Source organism: Saccopteryx leptura, chromosome 6 (assembly GCF_036850995.1).
Source record: "Saccopteryx leptura isolate mSacLep1 chromosome 6, mSacLep1_pri_phased_curated, whole genome shotgun sequence".
NCBI classification, from domain to species: Eukaryota; Metazoa; Chordata; class Mammalia; order Chiroptera; family Emballonuridae; genus Saccopteryx; species Saccopteryx leptura.
In genome coordinates this window covers 191076479-191099479 of record NC_089508.1, presented here as the reverse complement: position 1 = coordinate 191099479, position 23001 = coordinate 191076479, and the positions used below count along the sequence as shown (strand labels likewise).

General features: G+C 42.8%; 1 protein-coding gene across 1 annotated transcript in view; it reads right to left on the bottom strand.

The window, feature by feature from the left end:
* Positions 1 to 23001, bottom strand: part of SIMC1 (SUMO interacting motifs containing 1) — a 48220-nt gene that overhangs the window by 11019 nt on the left and 14200 nt on the right. Inside the window, 4 exon segments of the mRNA XM_066343303.1 lie at positions 3672 to 3826; positions 14413 to 14482; positions 15210 to 15442; positions 19608 to 21914. Coding sequence (XP_066199400.1) covers positions 3672 to 3826; positions 14413 to 14482; positions 15210 to 15442; positions 19608 to 21914 — 2765 coding nt within the window.

Sequence of the window (23001 nt, the reverse complement as noted above, 5' to 3'; positions counted from 1 at the left end):
TCATCTGGTTTGAGTAAGACTTACAGCTTGAGCCCAAGGTCGCTGGCTTGAGCAAGGGGTCACTCGCTCTGCTATAGCCCCCGGTCAAGGCACATATGAGAGGGCAATCAATGAACAACTAAGGTGTCACAACGAAAAACTGACGATTGATGCTTCTCATCTCTCTCCCTTCCTGTCTTTCTGTCCCTATCTGTCCCTTTCTCTGTCTCTGTCACAAAAAATAATAAAAAGGAAGTACTTTTATATGATAGATTCCATATAGCATGATATCCTTCTGTATACAGCTAAAAGGAACTGAAATTAAAATATATATGTTATAGGAACACACGCAGATGCACTAAAACTACACAGAAAGGAAAGGGAAGGAGAAAAACGCAGGATGCCTCAACTTTGGCTGCAGGAGGGAGCGAGTGGGTGATGGGGGTGGATGAGCTGTTACATGTCACTAACTGTCAAGGTCCCAACCTTTGGTTTGGGACGTGGTTTAGAGATGCTGATCACAAAATCAAAGTAACCAATTAACTAAGGAAATAAGGCAAGTGAGTCATGTTTTAAGGATAATGTCTAATCTAAATGACTTTGGCAAGAGGATAAATTCTAACTGATTTAGCAAAAGTAACAAAGTTGAATTCTAAGCCAGCAATTCTATTTAATACTACTTACCCAAAAAGTGAAAAATAATATTTTGGCTAAGCTCTGTTAATGGCAGTACGAAGATTTTCTGAAGCGAGGGTGCAAGGGGTAAATTAAAACAAGGCTGGTGGCTTGTAAGATGTTTAAAAACATTTCAGACTCCTAGATCTTCTTCCCCAACCCTGAAGGCTACAGGTTACGTTTGTGGAGAGATGACACAGAGGCCCCTGCACTAGGACACCAGGCACAGCTGGGAGCAAAGCACAGAAGCAAAACAGCACTGAGGGAACGTGTGCGTCTTGAGCGCAGAGCCCTGCCAACTTCCTGCACCTGTCTCCCGAAACCCTGGCACCCAGCCTTGACCCTTCCTTCCTGCAGGAGACGGAGGTCTTCTATGGAAAACCCACCCAGCCCCAGCCCCAGAGGAAAGGCCTAGGGACATGGACAAGGTGTCATCTAGGAATGGGCAGCAGGTCCACTGCAGGGAGGCCCATGCACTCAGAGCTTCCGCAGGCTTTTGACTTTGTGGCCCTGAAACAGGGACAGACTTCCAGGGCTCACCAGACATCTCTGGGAATATTCTAATGTGAGAGATAAAGACCAAAACAGCCAAAACCATCCTTCCTCCTCTCCCCCAGGAAACCAACTTGGAAAAATACATGATGCAAAGAATAAACAAAAACAAAATCTATCTGTAGTATCATCAAAGATATGAGAAGATCTGAATCCATGAAAGAAGACAACAGAATATTTGTTAATTTTAAAAAGGAACATTTACAGAAATAAGTGAAAGAGCTCTTAGAAATTTAAAACATGGTAAAAGAAATGAACACTATTTTCCAGGAATGAAGGCCACATTTCTAGACTGTAGTGGGCCACACTATGGATGAATATAGGCCTACAAAAAGCATACTGGGCCAAAAGAAGATTCTATAAATGTCCAGAGATAAAAATCAGGGTGCACAAAAAGAATCAGTAATCAAAGTAGCTTATTTATTTTTTTACAGAGACAGAGAGTCAGAGAGAGGGATAGATAGGGACAGACAGAAATGGAGAGAGATGAGAAGCATCAATCATCAGTTTTTCGTTGTGACACCATAGTTGTTCATTGATTGCTTTCTCATATGTGCCTTGACTGTGGGACTACAGCAGACCGAGTAACCCCTTGCTCGAGCCAGCGACCTTGGGTCCAAGCTGGTGAGCTTTTGCTCAAACCAGATGAGCCTGCGCTCAAGCTGGCGAACTCGGGGTCTCGAACCTGGGTCTTCCGCATCCCAGTCTGATGCTCTAACCACTGTGCCACGCCTGGTCAGGCTCAAAGTAGCTTATGACTTCTTAACAGTGATTCTGGAAAGCATTCTGTAGAAGTTATTTCTAACCTAAGTGTCTACACTCAGTTATCAATCACTGTGTGGAAAGATAAAGGTAATTTTAGACAATATATCAAAATTTTTACTTCCCACATATCTTTCTCAGGAGCTACTGGAGACTGACCCATCCAAACGAGGGAGTACACCAAGAAAGAGAAGATGTAGGACAAGTAAACAAACCAGAGGTCCATACTGGGAACAGGCAGAGGCAGTTCCCACACTTAGGGTCAAGACTAGCAAAGAGGACAACCAATCCAGATGGAAGGAGGTCAAACTTGCACCACAGATATTAGAGAAGAAACTGATAAGACAACCCAGTGCAAACAAACATCTGAGCGGAGATTCAGATCAAACAGTAGAGAATTTGGGATCGACTTCCAATATGCAAAAAGAATAAAGGAAACTAAAAATAAGGCAAGTTTCAAGTCTAAGGAATACAAAATGGTGTGAGTGAAAGGACTAGCATACATAGCTGTGGTAATAGAAACAGCGAATAGTGACCTACACAAAATGATGATATAACCATATTAACAGGATCGGGGCTGGGAGCTGCGGGGTGGGGGGGAGGGCGGCGGGAGGGCGCAGGGAGCTAACTCCTCGTCTTTCATGTGGGCAGTAGATAGATACAGCTGGTCACAAGAGTTGAGAATTAACAACACAAGCGGAAGAAAATATTCAAAGAATCACTTAAATGAAAGAGTTGAAAGTAGTGGGAAAGGGAAATGCAGGTGAAGGGACCTGGGAACTAGTGGATTTCTTAAATCTTGTAGAACTAGTTTACACTTTGTAGGCACGATTTAAAAAGAAAAGGAAATCCCTTAGGAAGGGGTCATGTGGAGACTGACTTATCTCTTTTTAAAACCTTATTGGTGAGGAATAATTTATATACAATAAATGTGTGATGAGCTTTGATAAATACATGCACACACCGTGTAATCACACCTTAATCTCAGAGCCATCTCTTACTTGAATTTTCACTGATAAAGCACAAAATGGAGGACCTGGCTTGCATTTTGAGGCCATGACTGCCTGTTGTTGTTTTTTTGTTTGTTTTTTAATTATTTTTTTTAATGGGGTGACATCAATAAATCAGGATACATATAGTCAAAGATAACATGTCCAGGTTATCTTGTCATTCAATTATGTTGCATATGAATGCCTGTTTTTAAACCCAAGAATCCCACTCCGTGTAGTGAGAAGCTCCCATCAGGAGAGGGGGAATGAGAGGGACCAACAGCTCGGAGCTGAGTGGGACCGTGTCCCCCACTGCCGCACAACCCAGTGGCTACGCTCGCATGGCAGAAGGTCGGAAGAGCTGCTCTCACTGAAGTTATTTTCAAATTTCAGACCCCACTACGCAAGCCTGGGCTCTTTGAGGGTTCTCTACTTGCTCATTTTCCATCCCGGACTTACTAACACAAGTTGGGGTTTCTCTCAGATCTCATGAGGTTGTCTGGACAATAGTGAAACAGACCCAAGGAAGTCTGGTGTCTGGAGAGAAAACACGGGCTCTGGTGCCGACACACGCTTGGTACAGTTTGCTTAGGACTGTCTGTAGTTGTAGTAACTAAGCCTGTCACACCATCTAGCCCAGAATAGCTCCTCCATCTGACGTTCTCTGGCCCACCTACACCCCGCCTCCCGGCATCCAGGGCACAGGCTGCTTGCCTGACGTTGTGGGGCTGCTTGTCACAGGACAGCACGGTGCTCGCGATGGACTGCTGCAGGTGGTGGCGCTGCTTCCGCAGGGTCTGCTGGAAGTCGTCTTCCAGGGTCTGGACCACATAACGCAGAAACAGGACTCGCCCAGGCAGATTCTGTCCCTGTGGGAGAAAACACGAATGTACCTCCTCAGGCTCCTGATGACAGTGATCACTGGGCTCTCATCCATACCGAGTCCCCAGGAAGGCCATGAGGCAACCAGTGCCAGGACCGAAAAGGGAGAGCAGGAGCCTGGGTCATTACACAGAGGGCAGCGGGTGGGCGGGCTTTCTGATTGAAGAGAATGGCCAAAGGGAGTCAGTCTCACTCTCTCTAAGTGTCAGTTTCAGAATGAACCACACTGTGGCTATCAGGGCAGAGGCAGGGAGGCACTGGCTCCCGCACGACTCTGCTGAGGGGCTAGATGAAGCCAATATGACGTCCACCTTGAGCGATGAGGATTTCTAGTTAATGTGAGCTGCTGTGCCTTCTTGTGGAAGCAAGTCTCACTTGGCTGCTCCGTCACAGGTGAAATGATCCTAACTGGTCAAGCCCAACTGACCCAGGCAGAGCGTGGGTTTCGGTGGCATACGGACCTTACTTACTGATTTTTGTTTGAAACCCCTCATTTAACTTATGCCTTCTGAGTCTCAGTGCCTCTGTGATTTACATGATCATTCTAATGGAAGCCAGTGGAAGGACCTGTCCCTCAGCGGGCAGTCTCTCTACTGGGAGACAAGTTCTGGGATCGAGGCCCGGGAGCTCAGGCTTTGAACTGTCACAGAATGAGAGGGCACCAAACCATTTCTGGCCTCAATGGGGAACTTTCCAAACACCAGACTGTAGGCATATATTCTAGGAACTTTAAGTCTTGGAGTAGGGTATGGTTTGGAAAAAGAATGATCATTCTAAGCATCTACCATTTCTTCCCTTTTTTGGGAGGAGGTGGGATGGGATACCTTTGTCTTCTGTGTATATTTTTTCTCTGATTTTTAAAAACTCAAGGACTTCTGCTGGATTTACGAGGAAAGTCTTCCAGTGACACCATTCTCCACAACCATTTGTCCCCTAAAATACCCTCAAGAGAACTTTAAACTTTCTTCTGAAGGTTACCCTAAAATCTCTAAAAAATATGCACTTATCACTATTTCTTGATTTATCAACTTTAGACATTGGTTTCTGCCATGCCACTTCCCACTTCTGTTCCTATAGTAACTGTATCCACATCCACATCTTTCGTCTCCTCACATTGTAAGATAAGGGATGCCGTAATAGCGCTGTCTTCAGAGATGCTGTCTTATTCACCTCCCAACCTTTATCTGCTATACTATTCTATTTTCCATTGTCAAAGCTAATAAAATCGTCTTCCATACTTTGCATCAAATTTTTTTTAATTAATTTTAATGGGGTGACATTGATAAACCAGGGTACATATGTTCAGAGAAAACATCTCTAGGTTATTTTGACATTTGATTATGCTGCATTGCCATGCATCAAATTGATTCTAAACTGATAACTAAATAGTGTTCAGTGTGAGGACCATGTTAAAATTATTTACTACCCCAGAAATCCATATAGTATACTAAGGAAATCATTTGTTCCTTGTGAAGATTTTTTATGTTCCTAAAGCTTTCTTCATCTTCTCTATATTGCTTGCCATTGTGACTTTACTTCTTTCACCTCCTCCAGAAAGGTGTTGAATTTTGAGAATATGCTTCTATTCCAAATTGGTTTTCTTAGTTTGTATTTTTCAAAGCAACTTTACTGACAAACCATAAAATTCATCCACTTCAAATGTACAACTCAGTGATTTGTTGTGAATTTATTACCACAACCAATTTTTACAACATCCTCATCACTGAAATAAGATCCCTCACATCTGTTTATTGCCAGTTCCCATCCCCACCTCCAGCTCCAGGCAAGTGCACATCTACTCTGGCTTTACTGGCCTGCCTTTCTGGACATTTTATGTACAAAGAATGATACAGTATGTGATCTTGTCTGTGTGTGGTTTCCTTTTACTTAAATGTTTTTCAAAGCTCATCTATGTGATAGCATGTATCAATAGCTCATTCCTTTTTAATGCCAATAGTATTCCTGTGCATGGATATAGCACATTTTGTTTATTAACTCAACAGTCGATGGACATTTCGGTTGTTTCTACTTTGGGGTATTATGAACAATGCTGTTATGAACATGCAAGTCTTTCTTAGACAAAGGTTTTCCTTTTTCTTGGGTGGATATCTGGAAGTGAAATAGCTGGGCCACATAAGTTTAATTTTTAAAAGAAGCTGCCCATCTTTCTCCAGAGTGGCTGGACCACTTACATATTCTCACCAGCAACATGTGACACTTCTATCTCCATATTCTTGCCAACATTTTTTTTTTTTATAAATTTTTATTTATTTTTTATTTATTCATTTTAGAGAGGAGAGGGACAGAGAGAGAGAGAGAGAGAGAGAGGAGAGACAGAGAGAGAGAAGGGGGGAGGAGCTGGAAGCATCAACTCCCATATGTGCCTTGACCAGGCAAGCCCAGGGTTTCAAACTGGCAACCTCAGCATTTCCAGGTCGACGCTTTATCCACTGCGCCACCATAGGTCAGGCTCTTGCCAACATTTGTTATTGTCTTTTTTTTTTTTTTAATTTAATTGTGATAAAAAAAATAACAAGTTAGCATCTTATCCATTTTTAAGTGTACAGTTCAGTAATGTTAAACATATTCATCTAGCGTGCAGATCTCCAGAACTTTTCCATCTTGCAAAACTGGAACTCCTCACATATTGAACAATAAATTCCCATTTCCCCTCCTCCTAGTTCCTGGCTGCTTCTGTAAGACTGACTGTAGATACCTCATGTAGGTCAAATTATCCAGTATTTGATATTTTGTGATGGGCTTATTTCACTTAGGGTAATGTCCTCATTATACTATCTTCATGTTGCAGCATGTGAGAGGATTTCCCTGCTTTGGAAAACAGAATTAATATTCCCTTGTATGTGTGGACCCTGGTTTGTCTATCCTGGAATCTGTTGATGGATATCTGGGTTGCTTCTACCTCTTGGCTATTGTGAACGCTATTATGTACGTGGGTGTACAAATATTTCTTCAAGATCCTGCTTTCAATTCTTTCGCATGAATACCCAGAATACAGATTAGTGGGTCATATAGTAATTCTATTTTTAAATTTTTTGAGGGACTACAATACACTTTTCCAGAGTGGTTTCACCATTTTTCTTTTTTTTTCTTTTTATTTATTTATTCATTTTAGAGGAGTGAGAGAGAGAGAAAAGGGGGGAGGAGCAGGAAGCTTCAACTCCCATATGTGCCTTGACCGGGCAAGCCCAGGGTTTTGAACCGACAACCTCAGCATTCCAGGTCAACGCTTTATCCACTGCGCCACCACAGGTCAGGCGGTTTCACCATTTTTCAATTCTATACATAGTGGACAAAGATTCTAATTTCTCCACATTCTTGCCACTGCTTACTTTGTTAATTTTTTTCTTTTTATAGTAGTCATCCTGATATATTTCATTGTGATATTGATTTCCATTTCTCTGATAATTAATGGTGCTGAGATTCTTTCTATATGCTTGTTGGCCATTTGCATATGATCTTTGGAGAAATGTCTATTCAAGTCCTCTGCCCTTTTAAAAATCAGTTTATTTGGCTTTTGCTATTTTGTAGTTCTTTATATTATATATTCTAGATATTAACCATTTTTAGCAGATATATAATTTAAATATCTTCTATTCCATTGATTGCCTTTTCACATTTATTTCCTTTGATGCGTAGTTTTCAACTTTGATGTCTCATGTCTGTTTCTGCTTTTTCCCCCCCTGTGCCTTTTGATGTCAATGCCAAATCCAACATCATGAAGTTTTCCCCCTAAGTTTTTTCCTGAGTTTTATAGTGTTGGGTCTCATATTTAGACCTTTGCTCCATTTTGTATATGGTGGTAAGGGACCAGATTATTTTGCATGTGGTTATAGTTCTTCCAGCAACATTTGTGGAAGAGACTATCCTTTCCTCATTGAATGGGCTTAGCATTCTTGATGAACATCATTTAACCATATTCACAAAGTTTTATTTTGGTTCTCTATTCTATTCCATATGTCTCTCTTTATGAAAGCACTACACCATTTGATTACTATAGCTTTGTAATATGTCTTAAAATCAAGAAGTATGATTACTCCAACTTTGTTCTTCTTTTTCTAGATTGTTTTAGCTATTCTGGGTCCTTTGAGATTGCATATGAATTTTAGGATAGGTATTGCATTGAATCTGTGGATTGCTTTGGGTAGTATTGACATGTTAATATTTAGTCTTCCAATACATAAATTTGAAATGTCTTACGATTTGTTCTATTTTCTTTGAGCACTATTATTTTCATTGCACTGTTGTCCACCTCTTTAGTTAGGTTTACTCCTAAGTATTTTATTATTTTTGATGTTATTCTTAATGGAACTGATTTCTTAATTTTCTTTACAGGTTATTTGTTAGTATACAGAAATACAACTGATTTTTGCATAATTTTGAACCCTGCAACTTTGTGTGATTTATTAGTTCTAGCAATTTTCTGTATGGAATCTTTAGGGTTTTCTACATGTAAGATTGTGTCATCAGTAAACAGAGATAGTTTTATTTATCCTTTTCCAACTGGGATGCCTTTTATTTCCTTTCCTTGCCTAACTGCTCTGGCTAGAACTTCTGGTACTATGTTGAATAGAAGATATGAAAGCAGACATCTTTGCCTTGTTCTTGATCTTAGAGGAAAAGCTTTCTGTATTTCACCAAAGTACAATGTTTGCCGTAGGTTTTCACATAAGGCTTTTATGAGGTATTCCTTTCTATTCCTAGTTTGTTGAGCTTTTATCGGGAAGGGGTGTTGAATCTTGTCAAATGCATTTTCTGAATCGATAATCATGTGGTTTTTGTCCTTCACTCTGTTAAAGTGGTGTATTATATTAATAGAGTTTTGTATGTTGAACCATCCCTGTATTCCTGGATAAATCCCACTAGGTCAGTGGTCGGCAAACTGCGGCTTGCAAGCCACATGTGGCTCTTTGGCCCCTTGAGTGTAGCTCAAAGGCCAGCTTAGGAGTACCCTAATTAAGTTAATAACAATGTACCTACCTATATAGTTTAAAAAAATTTGGCTCTCAAAAGAAATTTCAATCATTGTACTGTTGATATTTGGCTCTGTTGACTAATGGGTTTGCCGACCACTGCACTAGGTCATGGTGTATAATCCTTATGACATGCTGTTGAATTTAGTTTGCTAGTATTTTGCTGAGGATTGTTGCATCGATGTTCATAAAAGATAATGGTCTACAGTTTTGTTTTAGTCTACCTTTGATATCAGAGTGATGCTGGCTTTGTAGACTAGGGATACTTTGTATGATATTTACATTATAAAATCTATTGAGATTTAATTTATGTCCTAACTTATGGTTTACCCTGGCATGTGTCCCATATGCACTGAGAAAAATGTGTATCCTGTTGTTGAGTAGAATATTCTGCATATAACTGTTAGATCTGGTTATTGTGTTAAGTTCTCTCTTTCTTTATCTTCTGTCCAGTTGCTCTATCCATTATTGACAGAGGGGTATTAAAGTCTCCAAATATTAATATAAAACTGTCTATTTTGCCCTTTAATGCTCAGTATTTGCTTCATATTTTGATGGTCTGTCGTTAGGTACATACATATTTATAACTGTTATATCTTCTGGCTGGACTGAAAGTTTTTTTAATTTATAATGTCCTTTTTTGTCTCTTGTAACATTTTCTGATTTAAAGTCTATTTTGTCTCATATCAGTACAGCCATCTGTGCTCTTTTGATTACTATTTGTATAGAATATATTTTCCTATCCTTTTACTCTTTCAATCTACTTGTGTCTTGGGATCTAAGGTGAGTTTCTTATAGACAGTATGTTATTGGACCTTGTATTTTTATCCATTCTGCTAATCTCTGTCTTTTGATTGTAGCGTTTAGTCCATTTACATTTAAAGCAACTTCCAATAAGGAAGGATGTACTTCTGTTGTGCTGTTTCTCAATGACTTAGAGCTTCCCCATTTCCTGTGTTCGTCTTTTTTCTTTAATTTTTTTTGTAGTGAAATGTTTAAATTCCTTTCTCATTTCCTTCTCAATAGTATATTCTATAGCTATTGTTTCTGTGGTTACCATGGGGATTACATTTAACATTCTAAAGTTATAATACTCTATGAGTTTATACCAGTAATAACATATAACAACAAACAACATACTAATATATAAAAACTCTGCTCCTTTGCAGCTCTGTTCCCACCCCAATTGGTTGTTGATGTCACAAAACTCCACCTTCATATTGTGTGACTCAAATTCTTTTAAATGCATTAGCCTTTTAAATTATGTAGAAAACAAAATGTGGAATTAAAAGTTACAATAATACTAGCTTTTAACTAATGATTTAAAAAACATACTAGCCACTTCAATCATGTAGAAAACCAAATGTGGAGTTACAAACCATTGTTACAAAATAATAGTTGCTTTACAGATCATCCATATATATGTATATACCTTTACTGACATCTTTATTTCTTCATACAGCTTCAAGTTAGAGTTGAGTGTTTCATTTCTCTTTCAGGACTCCCTTCAGCATTTCTTGCTGGACAGGGCTAGTGGTAACAAACTTCCTCAGCTTTTATCTGAGAATGTCATTATTTCTCCCTCATTTTTTTTTTTTTTTTGTATTTTTTGTATTTTTCTGAAGTTGGAAACAGGGAGGCAGTCAGACAGACTCCTGCATGCGCCTGACCAGGATCTACCCGGCATGCCCACCAGGGGGCGATGCTCTGCCCACCTGCCCACTGCCTTCTGGTCTCCAAAGTTTCTGATAGAAATCTTCTGATAATCTTATTGGGGATCTTATAATGTAATATGTCACTTCTTTTTTGCTGCTCTACCTAATTTTTGAAAGACATAGTATTCTTGATTGACAGTTTTTTCCCCAGGACTTTGAATACAACATCCCATTGCCTTCTGAATTGCATATTTTGCTGAGAATCTGATTATTATCTTGTACAAGCTCTCTTGTATATGATGAGTTATGTTTTCTTGCTGTTTTCAGGATTGTCTTTGACTTTTGACAATATAATTAAGTGTTTTGGATTATCCTCATTGGAGTCAAGCTTCTTGAATTTGTACATCTATTTTTTTTATGCAGATTTGGGAAGCTTGTGGTCATTATTTCTTCAAATAAGCTGTCTCTTTCTCACTTCTACTTCTGGGACTCCCATAATACATATATGTTCATTTAATGCTATTCCATAGTATCTTAGGCTCCCTTCAATTTTCTACATTCTGTTTTCTTTTTGTGCCTGTTTCAATGATCTCAAATGATTTTTCTTCAAGTACACCAATTTTTTCCTTCAGTTTCATCAAGTCTGTTGAACTTCTCTAGTGAAATTTTAAATTCAATTATTGTATTTTTCAGCTCCAGAATATGTCTGATACTTTCCTCTAGTTTTTAATATTCTCATTTTGTTCATACATCACTATCCTACTTCATTTAATCGTCCATTTGTGTTCTCTTTTAGTTCCTTGAGCATCTTTAAGGTAGTTGTTAAAAATTCCTTTTCAGAAGTTACGGGATCTGTGTTCCTTTAGGGTAAATTCTGGAGTTTTGTTTTGTTCCTTTAATTGGGCCATATTTTCCTTTTTTTATATGCCTTGTAGTCTTTTGTTAAGATTTAAGCATTTGAAAAAAAAAACAAGCACCTTTCCCCAACTTTATTCACTGAGTTCATGTAGAGCAAGATTTTCACCAAAGGCCTGGCTAGAAATTCTGGGACCTCGCAGAACTTTAGTGGGGGATGTATTTTCTCTGGGCTTGTGCATATGCTCCCCCCCCCCTTTTTTTAAGTGAAAGGAGATAGTGAGACAGACTCCTGCATGTGCCCTGACTGGGACCCAGCCAGCATTCCATCTGGGGCTGATACTTGGTTCAACTGAGCTATTTTTAGCACCTGAGACTGATGTGCTCAGACCAACCAAGCTATCCTCGTACCCAGGGTTGACACTTGAACCAGTCAAGCCACTAGCTGTGGGAGAGGAAAAGGGAGAGAAGGGAGAGAAGTGAGAGATGGAGGATAAAAGCAGATGATCACTTCTCTTGTGTGCCCTGACCAGGAATCAAACCCGGGACATCCATATACTGGGCCAACACTCTATCCACTGAGCCATCAGCCAGGGCCATATATGCTTTTATCTGTCTTAATTTCCTGAGTGGCTTGCCCCTATTTCTTCTCCGAAGCCCTCAGTCTCTTGCTCCCCTGGTAACTGCCTGTAAAAACAGCATACTCTCTGCAGCTCCAACATGCCACAGTGCTTACCTCTTTTTCCAGCAGCTTCCAACTGTGCCACTGTTCCCAACAGTATGAGTCAGGTAAGACTGAAGCCATTCTTCAGGCAGTCCCCTAACAAGCTAAAACGCTGGGCTCAGTTCACTCTTTCGTTTCTATCCTGAGGAGGGAGCTGTGGGGTAGGAAGTTTCTTCTCAACTGCACCATCCTATGCTGGTTAAGGGGAGGGGAGGGGAATGGACACAAATACTACAGTCTTCCCTACTCCTTTCAATTAAGTCCCTTCTTGGTTATACAGTGACCTGGGTATTGTAGGTTCTCAACTGGTCTCTGTAGTTTTCACAAAGGTGTTCTGGTCCATATATTGTTGCTAAATTGGTATCTCCATTTTCCACTATCTTGGTGATGTTTCCCAGATCATTCTTTCTTAAAGCTCTAAGTTATTTTATTCCAAGCTGGGCTGGCTGCTCTTTAGGTCTATATTATCTGTAATCTTAGGAATTCTCTTTCTTCTTCTCCTCCTATTCCCTGGATCCTGTGCCTTACTCTTTTTTTATTATTATTATTCCATTCTTTTTTTTTAAATTGAGTTTTAGATAAGGGAGAGAGAGAAAAAGAGGGGGGAGAAGCAGGAAGCATCAACTTATAGTAGTTGCGTCCTGTATGTGCCCTGACTGGGCCAGCCCAGGGCTTTGAACTGGTGACCTCAGCATTCCGGGTTGACACGTTATCCACTGCACCACCACAGGCCAGGTTCCCCCATTCTTTTGATGTATACCTTCAAGTAACCTACTAAGAATTGGGGTACAGGGATATTTTTCAAGTTCTTGCATGTCTAGAAATGTTGTTATGCTACCCTCACACTTGACTAATAGTTTACCTGAGTACAGAATTCTTTTTTTTTTTTTTTAACTTTTTATACAGGGACAAAGATAGAGTCAGAGAGAGGGATAGATAAGGACAGACAGGAATGGAGAGAGATGAGAAGCATCAATCATCAGTTTTTCATTTTGACACCTTAGTTGTTCATCGATTGCTTTCTCATATGTGCCTTGACCGCGGGCCTTCAGCAGACTGAGTAACCCCTTGCTTGAGCCAGCGACCTTGGGTCCAAGCTGGTGAGCTTTTTTTTTTTGCTCAAGCCAGATGAGCCCACACTCAAGCTGGCAACCTCGGGGTCTCGAACCTGGGTCCTCTGCAGCCCAGTCTGATGCACTATCTACTGAGCCACCGCCTGGTCAGGCTGAGTACAGCTTTTTTTTTTTTTTTTTGTATTTTTCTTAAGTTGGAAACGGGGAGGTAGTCAGACAGACTCCCGCATGCGCCCGACCAGAATCCACCTGGCATGCCCACCAGGGGGCGCTGCTCGGCCCATCTGGGGCATTGCTCTGTTGCAACCAGAGCCATTCTAGCACCTGAGGCAGAGGCCATAGAGCCATCCTCAGCGCCCAGGCCAACTTTGCTCCAATGGAACCTCAGCTGCGGGAGGGGAAGAGAGAGACAGAGAGGAAGGAAAGGGGGAGGGGTGGAGAAGCAGATGGGTGCTTCTCCTGTGTGCTCTGGCCGGGAATTGAACCCGGGACTCCTGAATGCCAGGCCGACGCTCTACCATTGAGCCAACCGGCCAGGGCCGAGTACAGAATTCTAAGTTGAAAATAATTTGTTCTATCCAAATGATTTTGGGTGAGCTGACAGAAAGATGGCAAGTTCAGGGCTCCCTAAAGGTTAGAATGCAGGAGAATTATTTCTTAGAGCAACAATCTACACTACCTGCCTTCATTTATGACAAATGGTTCATTTAATTTCTTTAGACAATGAATCCTTTAGGTAACCTGGTGACTGAACTTTCTGTACTCAAGAATGAAGATGTTAGTTCTATCTACAAACGTTCAACAAGTTTTTAGCCCATATCTGACTCTAATCCTCAAATATGCTGTTTCTGAGCCCAAAACCTCTCCACGCGAAAGGGCAGATTCTCTCCCTCCTTGGCGTGGCCCCTTCCACATGTATTCTAGCCTCTGGCTCGCTCCGCCTAATTTTATCAGTCATTACTCTTACATTTCCTTAGATCTTCCAGTCTTCATTCAGATCTAATGTCCTTCTTATTGTCACTGCCACGGATTCATGACTATCCCTGCTTAATTACTATTGTTTTTCATAGGATCTCAAGAAGGAGAGGGGCAAGTGAAAGTATTCAATCTTGAATTGGAGGACAGCACACACCAGGTCAAAAGGGAGTTTTTGATGGAGATGAGACTGTAAAGGAGGGGATCATGGCAAAGACTGTACTATCAGATATGCTGTGACTTTAGTTTCCAGTCCAAATTTCCTCTGTGAAAGACACACCCTCACCATTGTTATGTTACCTCTTCCTCCATGACATAAGTGAGCAGCTTCCAGTCCCACTCCACTGTCTTGGCATTAGCGGGATGTAGCCTGAAAGTCAAGTGACATGAAATTAGCACTCTAGAGTTTAGTGGAAAGGGATGGGATCTGGAAGGTCAGAGAGGCAGGAAGCGTCCTCTGATCCTGTGCTCTCGACCCCCCTCTGGTTCAACAGCATGTCATCTGGGGGGACTGGAACTTGGTTGTTTTTGTTTTGCTACCCAGTATTCACTTCTTTTCTGGGAGGAACTGGTGACTAATTAGTCAGCCTCCTGGCTTCACCTAACAGAACCCTGGAATAAAGCCTATGAAGCACATCAAGCCAGTCATGATAGTCTAACCAGTTCACATGACGGGCTCCCAGATGGGCTCATGTCTGATGCCAGTTAAAGCCTATAGGGTTCCATTTCAGAACCCTGTGCGATTATAAAGGAAGCAGACTCACTCTCCCACTGAGAGTGTCATTAAAGCTAGAGGCTGAGGAGGTTAGCACATGAAGTTTGAAAACAGAAGCCAAGCTAAGCTGGTAATGGATCCTTGTAACTGGTTTTGAACTGAATTAGGTCATGTCTTATTGCTGTTTCTAGTAACACAAGTCATTAAATTCCCTTCTACGAGCTGGGAAAGCCAGTTTGGATTGGGTTTCCTGTCACTTGTAATCCAAATAACCCTGATGTCCTAAGTCATCCTCTCTAATGGTTAGCTGAATAAAGCCTGGGCCAGAAGAGCTCTGCCCGAGTCACGGCTCCCTGGGTTTGCCCCCAACTAAGGCTCGTACTGTTGAATTTTCATGAGGAGCATGTAGGCCTCCTTCAGGACATCCACGGTCTCAGAGCCACTGAGCAGGATGCTCTGGACGATGTGAGCCACAACTTCTCTGGGCGGGTAGTGCTGCGGTGACACAAAGTCCATCAGAAACTGCACAGTCCCCAGGGGGAAGTTCTCCTCAATGGTGTTTGTTACCATCCTTAGTCTTCGATGAGGGATGGGTTCTAATTTTTGACTCTTGCTCTGTAGAGATAAGCAGAAAGAAATCAGGATGGATTTCTACAGACATAAAACAAGAGGTTCTTCAAGAGGTTGAAGGCAGCAAAGTGTTAATGCATTTGGAATACGCATAATTTTTAAAAAAGAGAATGTAAAGCTTTATCTGAAAAACCTTCAAGGACATGAGAAAATGTTTATATTAAGTTAAAAAAAATAAGAATTCAATATTTTACATTTAACACGACTTCATTTGTGTTAATAGAGCATAGAGAGGAAAGTACAAGAGTCAAGGGCCAGCCTCAGCTGATTCTGGAGTGAGGGTGATAAGACATGTAGGGGTCGGTATAATAGTTTATCAGATAAATAAATAAAGGAAGAAGGATATTTAGAATAAGTTTTATTTTCAGGAGAATAATCCCATTTTGTTCTTTTTTTTTTAAGTTGATAATAAATATTAAGTTGCCTCCACCCCCTCAAAAAAAGGCATGTATATAAAGTCAGAGAGAGAAAATGTAAAAATTGTTTTCTATTATCTGGGTGGTGCAATTATAGATGACTTTCCCTCAACATGCTCTTTTTTCATAATAAACATACATTATTACTTTCATAATTAGAAAAACAAACATTAAAATGTTTTATATAGGAATATAATAACAGCAATAATTTACTTAAAAGAATTTTTTTTTTTTTTTTTGGTGAAAGGCAGGGAAATAATGAGGCAGACTCTGCATGCACCCTGAAGAGGGTCCACCCAGCAACCCCATCTGGGGCTAATGCTTAAGTACCAAGCTATTTTTGGTGCCTGAGGCTAATGCTCTCAGAACAACCAAGCTATCCTCAGCACCCGGGGTCATGCTCTAACCAATTGAGCTGGCTATGGGAGAGGAAGAGGGAGAGAAAGGAGGAGTTGGGGGAAAGAGAAGCAGATGGTTACACACAGAAGAATGTGCCCTGACCCAGAATTGAATCCGGGATGTCCACACACTGGGCCAGTGCTCTATCCACTGTGCCATTGGCCAGGGCCTAATAGCAATAATTATAAAACAATTTTTGAACATTTAACTTATCCTCAATTATCACAACCCTAAGAAATACTATTATTCCTACTTTATAGATAAGGACACTGAAACTTAGAGAGGAAATGTTTGTCATGCATGGTTGGCACCCATCAGTGACATCACTCCAGAGCTATCCTGTGTACTCGTACTCTAAAAACAACAAAACCAACAATGCTACATTTGTTTTTTTTGTTTTGTTTTGTTTTTGTATTTTTCTGAAGTTGGAAACAGGGAGGCAGTCAGACTCCCGCATGCCCCGACTGTAATCCACCCAGCATGCCCACCAGGGGGTGATGCTCTGCCCATCTGGGGCGTTGCTCTATTGCAACCAGGGCCATTCTAGTGCCTGAGGCAGAGGCCATGGAGCCATCCTCAGTGCCTGGGCCAACTTTGCTCCAATGGAGCCTTGGCTGTGGGAGGGGAAGAGAGAGACAGAGAGGAAGGAGAGGGGGAGGGGTGGAGAAGCAGATGGGTGTTTCTCCTGTGTGCCCTGGCCGGGAATCGAACTCGGGACTCCTGCACGCCAGGCCGACTCTCTACCACTGAGCCAACTGGCCAGGGCTGCTACATTTGTTTTTGTTAAAAAAATTTAGGCCCTAGTCAGTAGCTCAGTTGGTTAGAGCATCATCCCAATATACTAAAGTTGTGGGTTTGATCCCATCAGGGCACACACAAGAATCAACCAACAAATGCATAAATAACTGAAACAATAAATCAATGTTTCTCTCTCCCACCCCCCAAAATCAATAAATAAAATTAAAAAGTTTAAATGCATATGTATAAAAGGGAAAGGAAATTAACCAAATTATTAACAATAATCAATGCTCAGTGATAGCATCATGGGTAATCATTTTTTATATTTTATATTCTTTCTTTTTTTTTTTTTCATTTTTCCAAAGCTGGAAACCAGGAGGCAGTCAGACAGACTCCCGCATGCGCACGACTGGGATCCACCCGGCATGCCCACCAGGGGGCAATGCTTTGCCCCTCTGGGGCGTCGCTCTGTTGCGTCCAGAGACATTCTAGTGCCTGAGGCAGAGGCCACAGAACCATACCCAGCGCCTGGGCCATCTTTGCTCCAATGGAGCCTCGCTGCGGGAGGGGAAGAGAGAGACAGAGAGGAAGGAGAGGGGGAGGGGTAGAGAAGCAAATGGGCGCCTCTCCTGTGTGCCCTGGCTGGGAATCGAACCCGGGACTCCTGCACGCCGGGCCGACGGTCTACTGCTGAGCCAACCGGCCAGGGCCTATATTTTATATTCTAAATGTTTTAGATTAAGCATTCTGTTTCAAATGTGACAATAAATACTAATTAAAAAATACTTTAAAAGTTTTAAAAGTTGATTTTAGCAAGAAAGGGAGACAGAGAGTGAGAGAGACAAGAACATCGATCTGTTCCTGTATATGCCCTGACTGGGGATTGAACCGGCAACCTCTGTGCTTCAGAAAGAAGTTCCAACCAAGTGATCCCGCCAGGGCATAAGTACTCATTTTAAAACACCAAACAACGATTTGCCAGCTCCTGTGTAACAGTGAAATAGTGACAGCCAGAACAGCCCTTTCAGAAAGTCTCCGGGAGGACAGAAGTCCAGTTAACTTTCCTTATGTCTCAAATCCCCTGAGGGCCTCCCCATCCCGCTGCTGAGAGCAATACCGTAAGTGGCAAGTACTGAAGAGCAAGAGAAGAACGAAAATCTGCCTCTTGTGACTGCTCCATGCGCGACACATTTTACAATCTTGAACCTGTATTATTCATTTCCTGCCTACAAATGCAGACATCTACAAACTTTATCAATTGTTTCGATGCCTGTATCCTCAAAAGGCACTAATACTTATAGTGAACTTTTATAGGTTCCTGAAAGGTGGCTTTGTGCTTTATGTGTTTATCTTTAAGCCAGACAGCACTATGATATGGGCGTTATGACTTAATTTAGAGCTAAACAAAAAGAGACTCAGAGAAGTTAAGGCCAATGGCTGGTAAGTGAGTGACAACACGGGGACCAGGTAAGAAGTTGTTGGGGAAAAATGATCTAGTGAAGAAGTACTTATTAAAGGCCCCAAAGAGATCACAGGAGAGATAGGAAAGATGTCCAGATGTATTCCAGATGGCTGAGGTAAGAAGGTAGGCATTAGAGATGAAGAAAAACCCACTGTGTCTACCTAACTGCTACCTTGTAGTCTGAGCCAGGTGTACGCAGAACAGGGTCATGGTCTCCCTGTCTGCAGCTTCTGATGGCTTCTCTGGTCATGCAGCACCTACACAGTATGGCAGCCCTGACTACAGAAACATAAACTCTTTCAAATCCCCAAGCACTCTTGATAATGAACAGATGTACTGCCAACCTGAGACAGACCCACAGTAAAAAAGAGACCGAGCTAGGGGTTGGGGAGAGTCATTCAGAAGAAAACAAACATATTAAAGAATATAAACAATCAGAATGAGAGAAAACAATTCACTCTCCAAGGCCAAGTCAAGATGAACGCCTGGGGTGCTAAACATACCTTGTGAATCCTGGAGCTACTTCAAGCCAGCCTTTCTAACGATGGGAATGTAGTTACAGATAATGAGAAAAGGGCTTCACATTGTGGGAGTTAATCAAAAACTTTTTTCTTACACATCTGGTCTAGTTCTCATAGATCAATGAAGACCAATGGGAGGAACATACCCACTAAAATCTTAAAATTGAATTTCCTCCCCAAACATCAAAAACTAGTCCTTTTGGAGGCACTGAAGTGTTAAGAGTATTATTATTACTTCCATGATATGGAAGCTGTTAAGGGCATCGTGATGGGAAGGACACAGGAATTGAGAAGTATTTGAGGAAGGCCTAAGACGAGCCAGATGTAACAGGCACTTTACATATGCTGTCTCATTTAATGATCCTGGGAGGGAGGTTCTTAGCTCCATTTTACAGACAGGAAAGCTAAGGCTGAGAAAAGTAGACTTCGACAGTGCCAGGTTCTAAGTGTGGGGTGAAATCTGAGTCTGGATCTGACTCGACACTGAATGGTTCCACAAGTAGGGAAAGATACAAATGCATGTTCACTCATGCCTGGGCTCGATCTCGCACACTCACTTTAGGCCCGGCCTGTGCGGAGGACTCCCAGCCCCTAGGGGAAGACAGTGAGCTCACCTCTCTCATGTCTCTGTCAGGTATTAGTGTCTGGAAGAAGAGGTGATGCACTGGAGGTCGCAGGAAGTACTTCAGTCGATGCAGGCACGGTCTGTTGTATAACACAGCTGGTGGCGCTCGAGCCTGTACCTGGGCAGGCCCGGGTTTGGCAGGCTCTGACAGTGAGGCCTCCTTTCTGGCCGGAGTTTCTGTGACAGAGAGCCAAGGGACTTTGTCTAGGGAAGTCTCAGACTGTGGGGACTGTGGGCTCAGAGGGCAGCCTGGCGAGGCCGGCGCTGAGATATCCATGGGAGCGTCACGGCTCTGCATGTCGTCTGTGGGAGAGTCAGGCCTGTCTCCCGGCACGTGTTGCATGTCCCCAGCTGAATGCAGCATTTCTGGTAAGTGTGAGACTTTGCCAGGTGACTGCAGCACACCTCTTGGTGACTGCAGCAGGTCTCTTGGTGACTGTGATGACTGCGGCACGTCTCTTGGTGACTGCAGCAGGTCTCTTGGTGACTGCGATGACTGTGGCACGTCTCTTGATGACTGCAGCACACCTCTTGGTGACTGCAGCACGTCTCTTGGTGACTGCAGCACGTCTCTTGGTGACTGCGATGACTGCGGCACGTCTCTTGGTGACTGCAGCAGGTCTCTTGGTGACTGCGGCACGTCTCTTGATGACTGCAGCACACCTCTTGGTGACTGCAGCACGTCTCTTGATGACTGCAGCACACCTCTTGGTGACTGCAGCACGTCTCTTGGTGACTGCGGCACGTCTCTTGATGACTGCAGCACACCTCTTGGTGACTGCAGCACGTCTCTTGGTGACTGCAGCACATCTCTTGATGACTGTGGTACGTCTCTTGGTGACTGCAGCACGTCTCTTGGTGACTGCAGCACATCTCTTGATGACTGTGGTACGTCTCTTGGTGACTGCAGCAGGTCTCTTGGTGACTGCGATGACTGCAGAACGTCTCTTGGTGACTGCAGCACACCTCTTGATGACTGCGGCACATCTCTTGGTGACTGCGATGACTGCAGCAGGTCTCTTGGTGACTGCAGCACACCTCTTGATGACTGCAGCAGGTCTCTTGATGACTGCGGCACGTCTCTTGATGACTGCGGCACACCTCTTGATGACTGAAGCAGGTCTCTTGGTGACTGCAGCAGGTCTCTTGGTGACTGAAATGACTGCGGCACGTCTCTTGATGACTGCAGCACATCTCTTGGTGACTGCAGCACACCTCTTGGTGACTGCAGAGCTTCTCTTAATGACTGCGGAGCATCTCTTGGTAACTGTGATGACTGCAGCAGGTCTCTTGGTGACTGTGGCACGTCTCTTGGTGGCTGTGGAGCATCTCTTAATGACTGCCGGGCACCTCTTGGTGACAGCAGTGCATATCTTGGTGACTGTGATACATCTTTTGGTGACCATGGCACATTTTGCAATGATTGGGCCATGTTTCCTGATGATCGTGCCATGTCTTGCAGGTGTGCCACATATTGTGGGTATGGTATGTTTTGAGGTGGGCCTGGTACACCTTGAGGGAGGCCCAGAGAGTCTTGAGACGGGCGGAGTAAGTATTGAGGTGGGCTTGGTAAGTGCTGAGGATGCCATGATGAGTCTTTAAGAAGGCTTGGTGAGTGCTGAGGATGCCATGATGAGTTCTGAGGCAGGCTGGGCATATTTTGCTGAGGGCATGGCACTTCTTGAGGCAGGTTAGGCAAAGTTTGTAGTTGGCACTGCGTGGTTTGCGATGGGCAGGACAAGGCTCGCGGTGGGCATGAAGAGGCTCGCGGTGGGCATGGCAAGGCTTGCGGTGGGCAAGGTACATCTTGCTGTGGCCATTGCAAGGGTGCCCTTTGTTTGCTGCTGCCACCATTATTGCTTACTGGGGAGAGGGAGTGAACATCTGAAGACAGCTGTAGGCTGGCCAGGAAGCCGAGGTCAGCTTTGAATGAGGTTGAGCTACAATTCGGCTCTGCTGGATAAACAGAGTCCCCACTGATGGACATAGGGGGTTGGGAGCCATCAAATGCGGTTTCCTCTAAAAGGTCCAAATCCACAGGATTGCGGTTAATGACTCTCTGAGCTGCAGGCCAAGAGCTTCTGTCCAGCTGCCCTTCTTTGGCCTCTTTGCTGGACAGGCTGGCACATGTTTGGGGACTGGCTGACTCCTTCTGGGAAGGAGCGACAGGTTCTAGAGTCAAATCAAGAGTGGCAATAGGTCTGTTTTCTTCCTCAGTTCTTGTCAGGTCAATCACACAGATTCCATTGTGGTCCTTTGGCCTCGGTCTGGTTTCTCTAGTTAAGTCAATGAAGTCCTGTTCAAGGATTGTGAGAAGATAAAGGGTCAAGTAGGGCTCTCAGCTTTATAAGACTTAAATCTTAGCTTTTAAGGATAAGCATATTTTACCTTTTCACCTCACTGACAACTTATAAATCTTATATAACATCAATATTACTTCATTTCCTTTGGTCAAAATTTTACTACTGTCAAAGCTGTCCATTTCTATACCTTCTTAATTTATCCAAATGCCACATGCACATAACTTGAGGGTATAGTGGGAAATGTTTTCTGATCCCAGGTCAATTGAGATGTAGGTAAGATGTAGGTAACTCTCAAAGTAAAAAAGCAGCCTTTGTTCAGAAAAGCAAATACCCAGGATAACCTATAACAGAAGCTACAGAAAAAGAGAAGCTAATATAAGAGTCTACAATGTGCTAAGAACATGTTGAGTGCTTCCACATGTCTTTAAGTTTCGCATGTGCCTCTCAGGTGAGCATTATCATGTCCACTGTACAGATGGGGAAACAAGTTCAGAAGTGGTTATTGACCTAAGAATTACAGAGACAAACATGCAAACCTAGGTCTGTTTCCTTCTTCCCCTGTGAGCGTCTAGGAATATACAACCTCATTCAATATATATATAGTTAGCCTATAGTCAGATATGGAGGATAGCACTGTAAAGTGTTATGTTCAGGCCGTTCACAGAGCCTACGATGCCAGTACTATAATCAGCCTCTGTGCCATGAGCCTGGAACCATACTGCTCTCTCTTCCAGGTGGCTTCTTACCTGGTTGGATACCTTGCCAGTAGTATGTTGGGTACCATTTGCTGGGCTTCCACAGCTACCATGTTATTTCTTAACAGACGTGATGGTCACCACTGTCCATGGACCAAAGCAGAGCATGGCATTCTGGGTGGGTCAATGAGAAGTTGGTATGCACCTCATTCTGGATTAGGGACTGCTTGGTGAAACCGAACACCTCCTTCCTAAGCAGCAGCAGTACCGAATCACTGCCTTTGTTGGTTCTCGGTGCTAGCTGAACTCAGCACAGGTGCTGCAAGGCCATAGAGGGTCCGAATCATCTCCTCCTCCATCGCCAACTTACCAAGTGCAACACGAA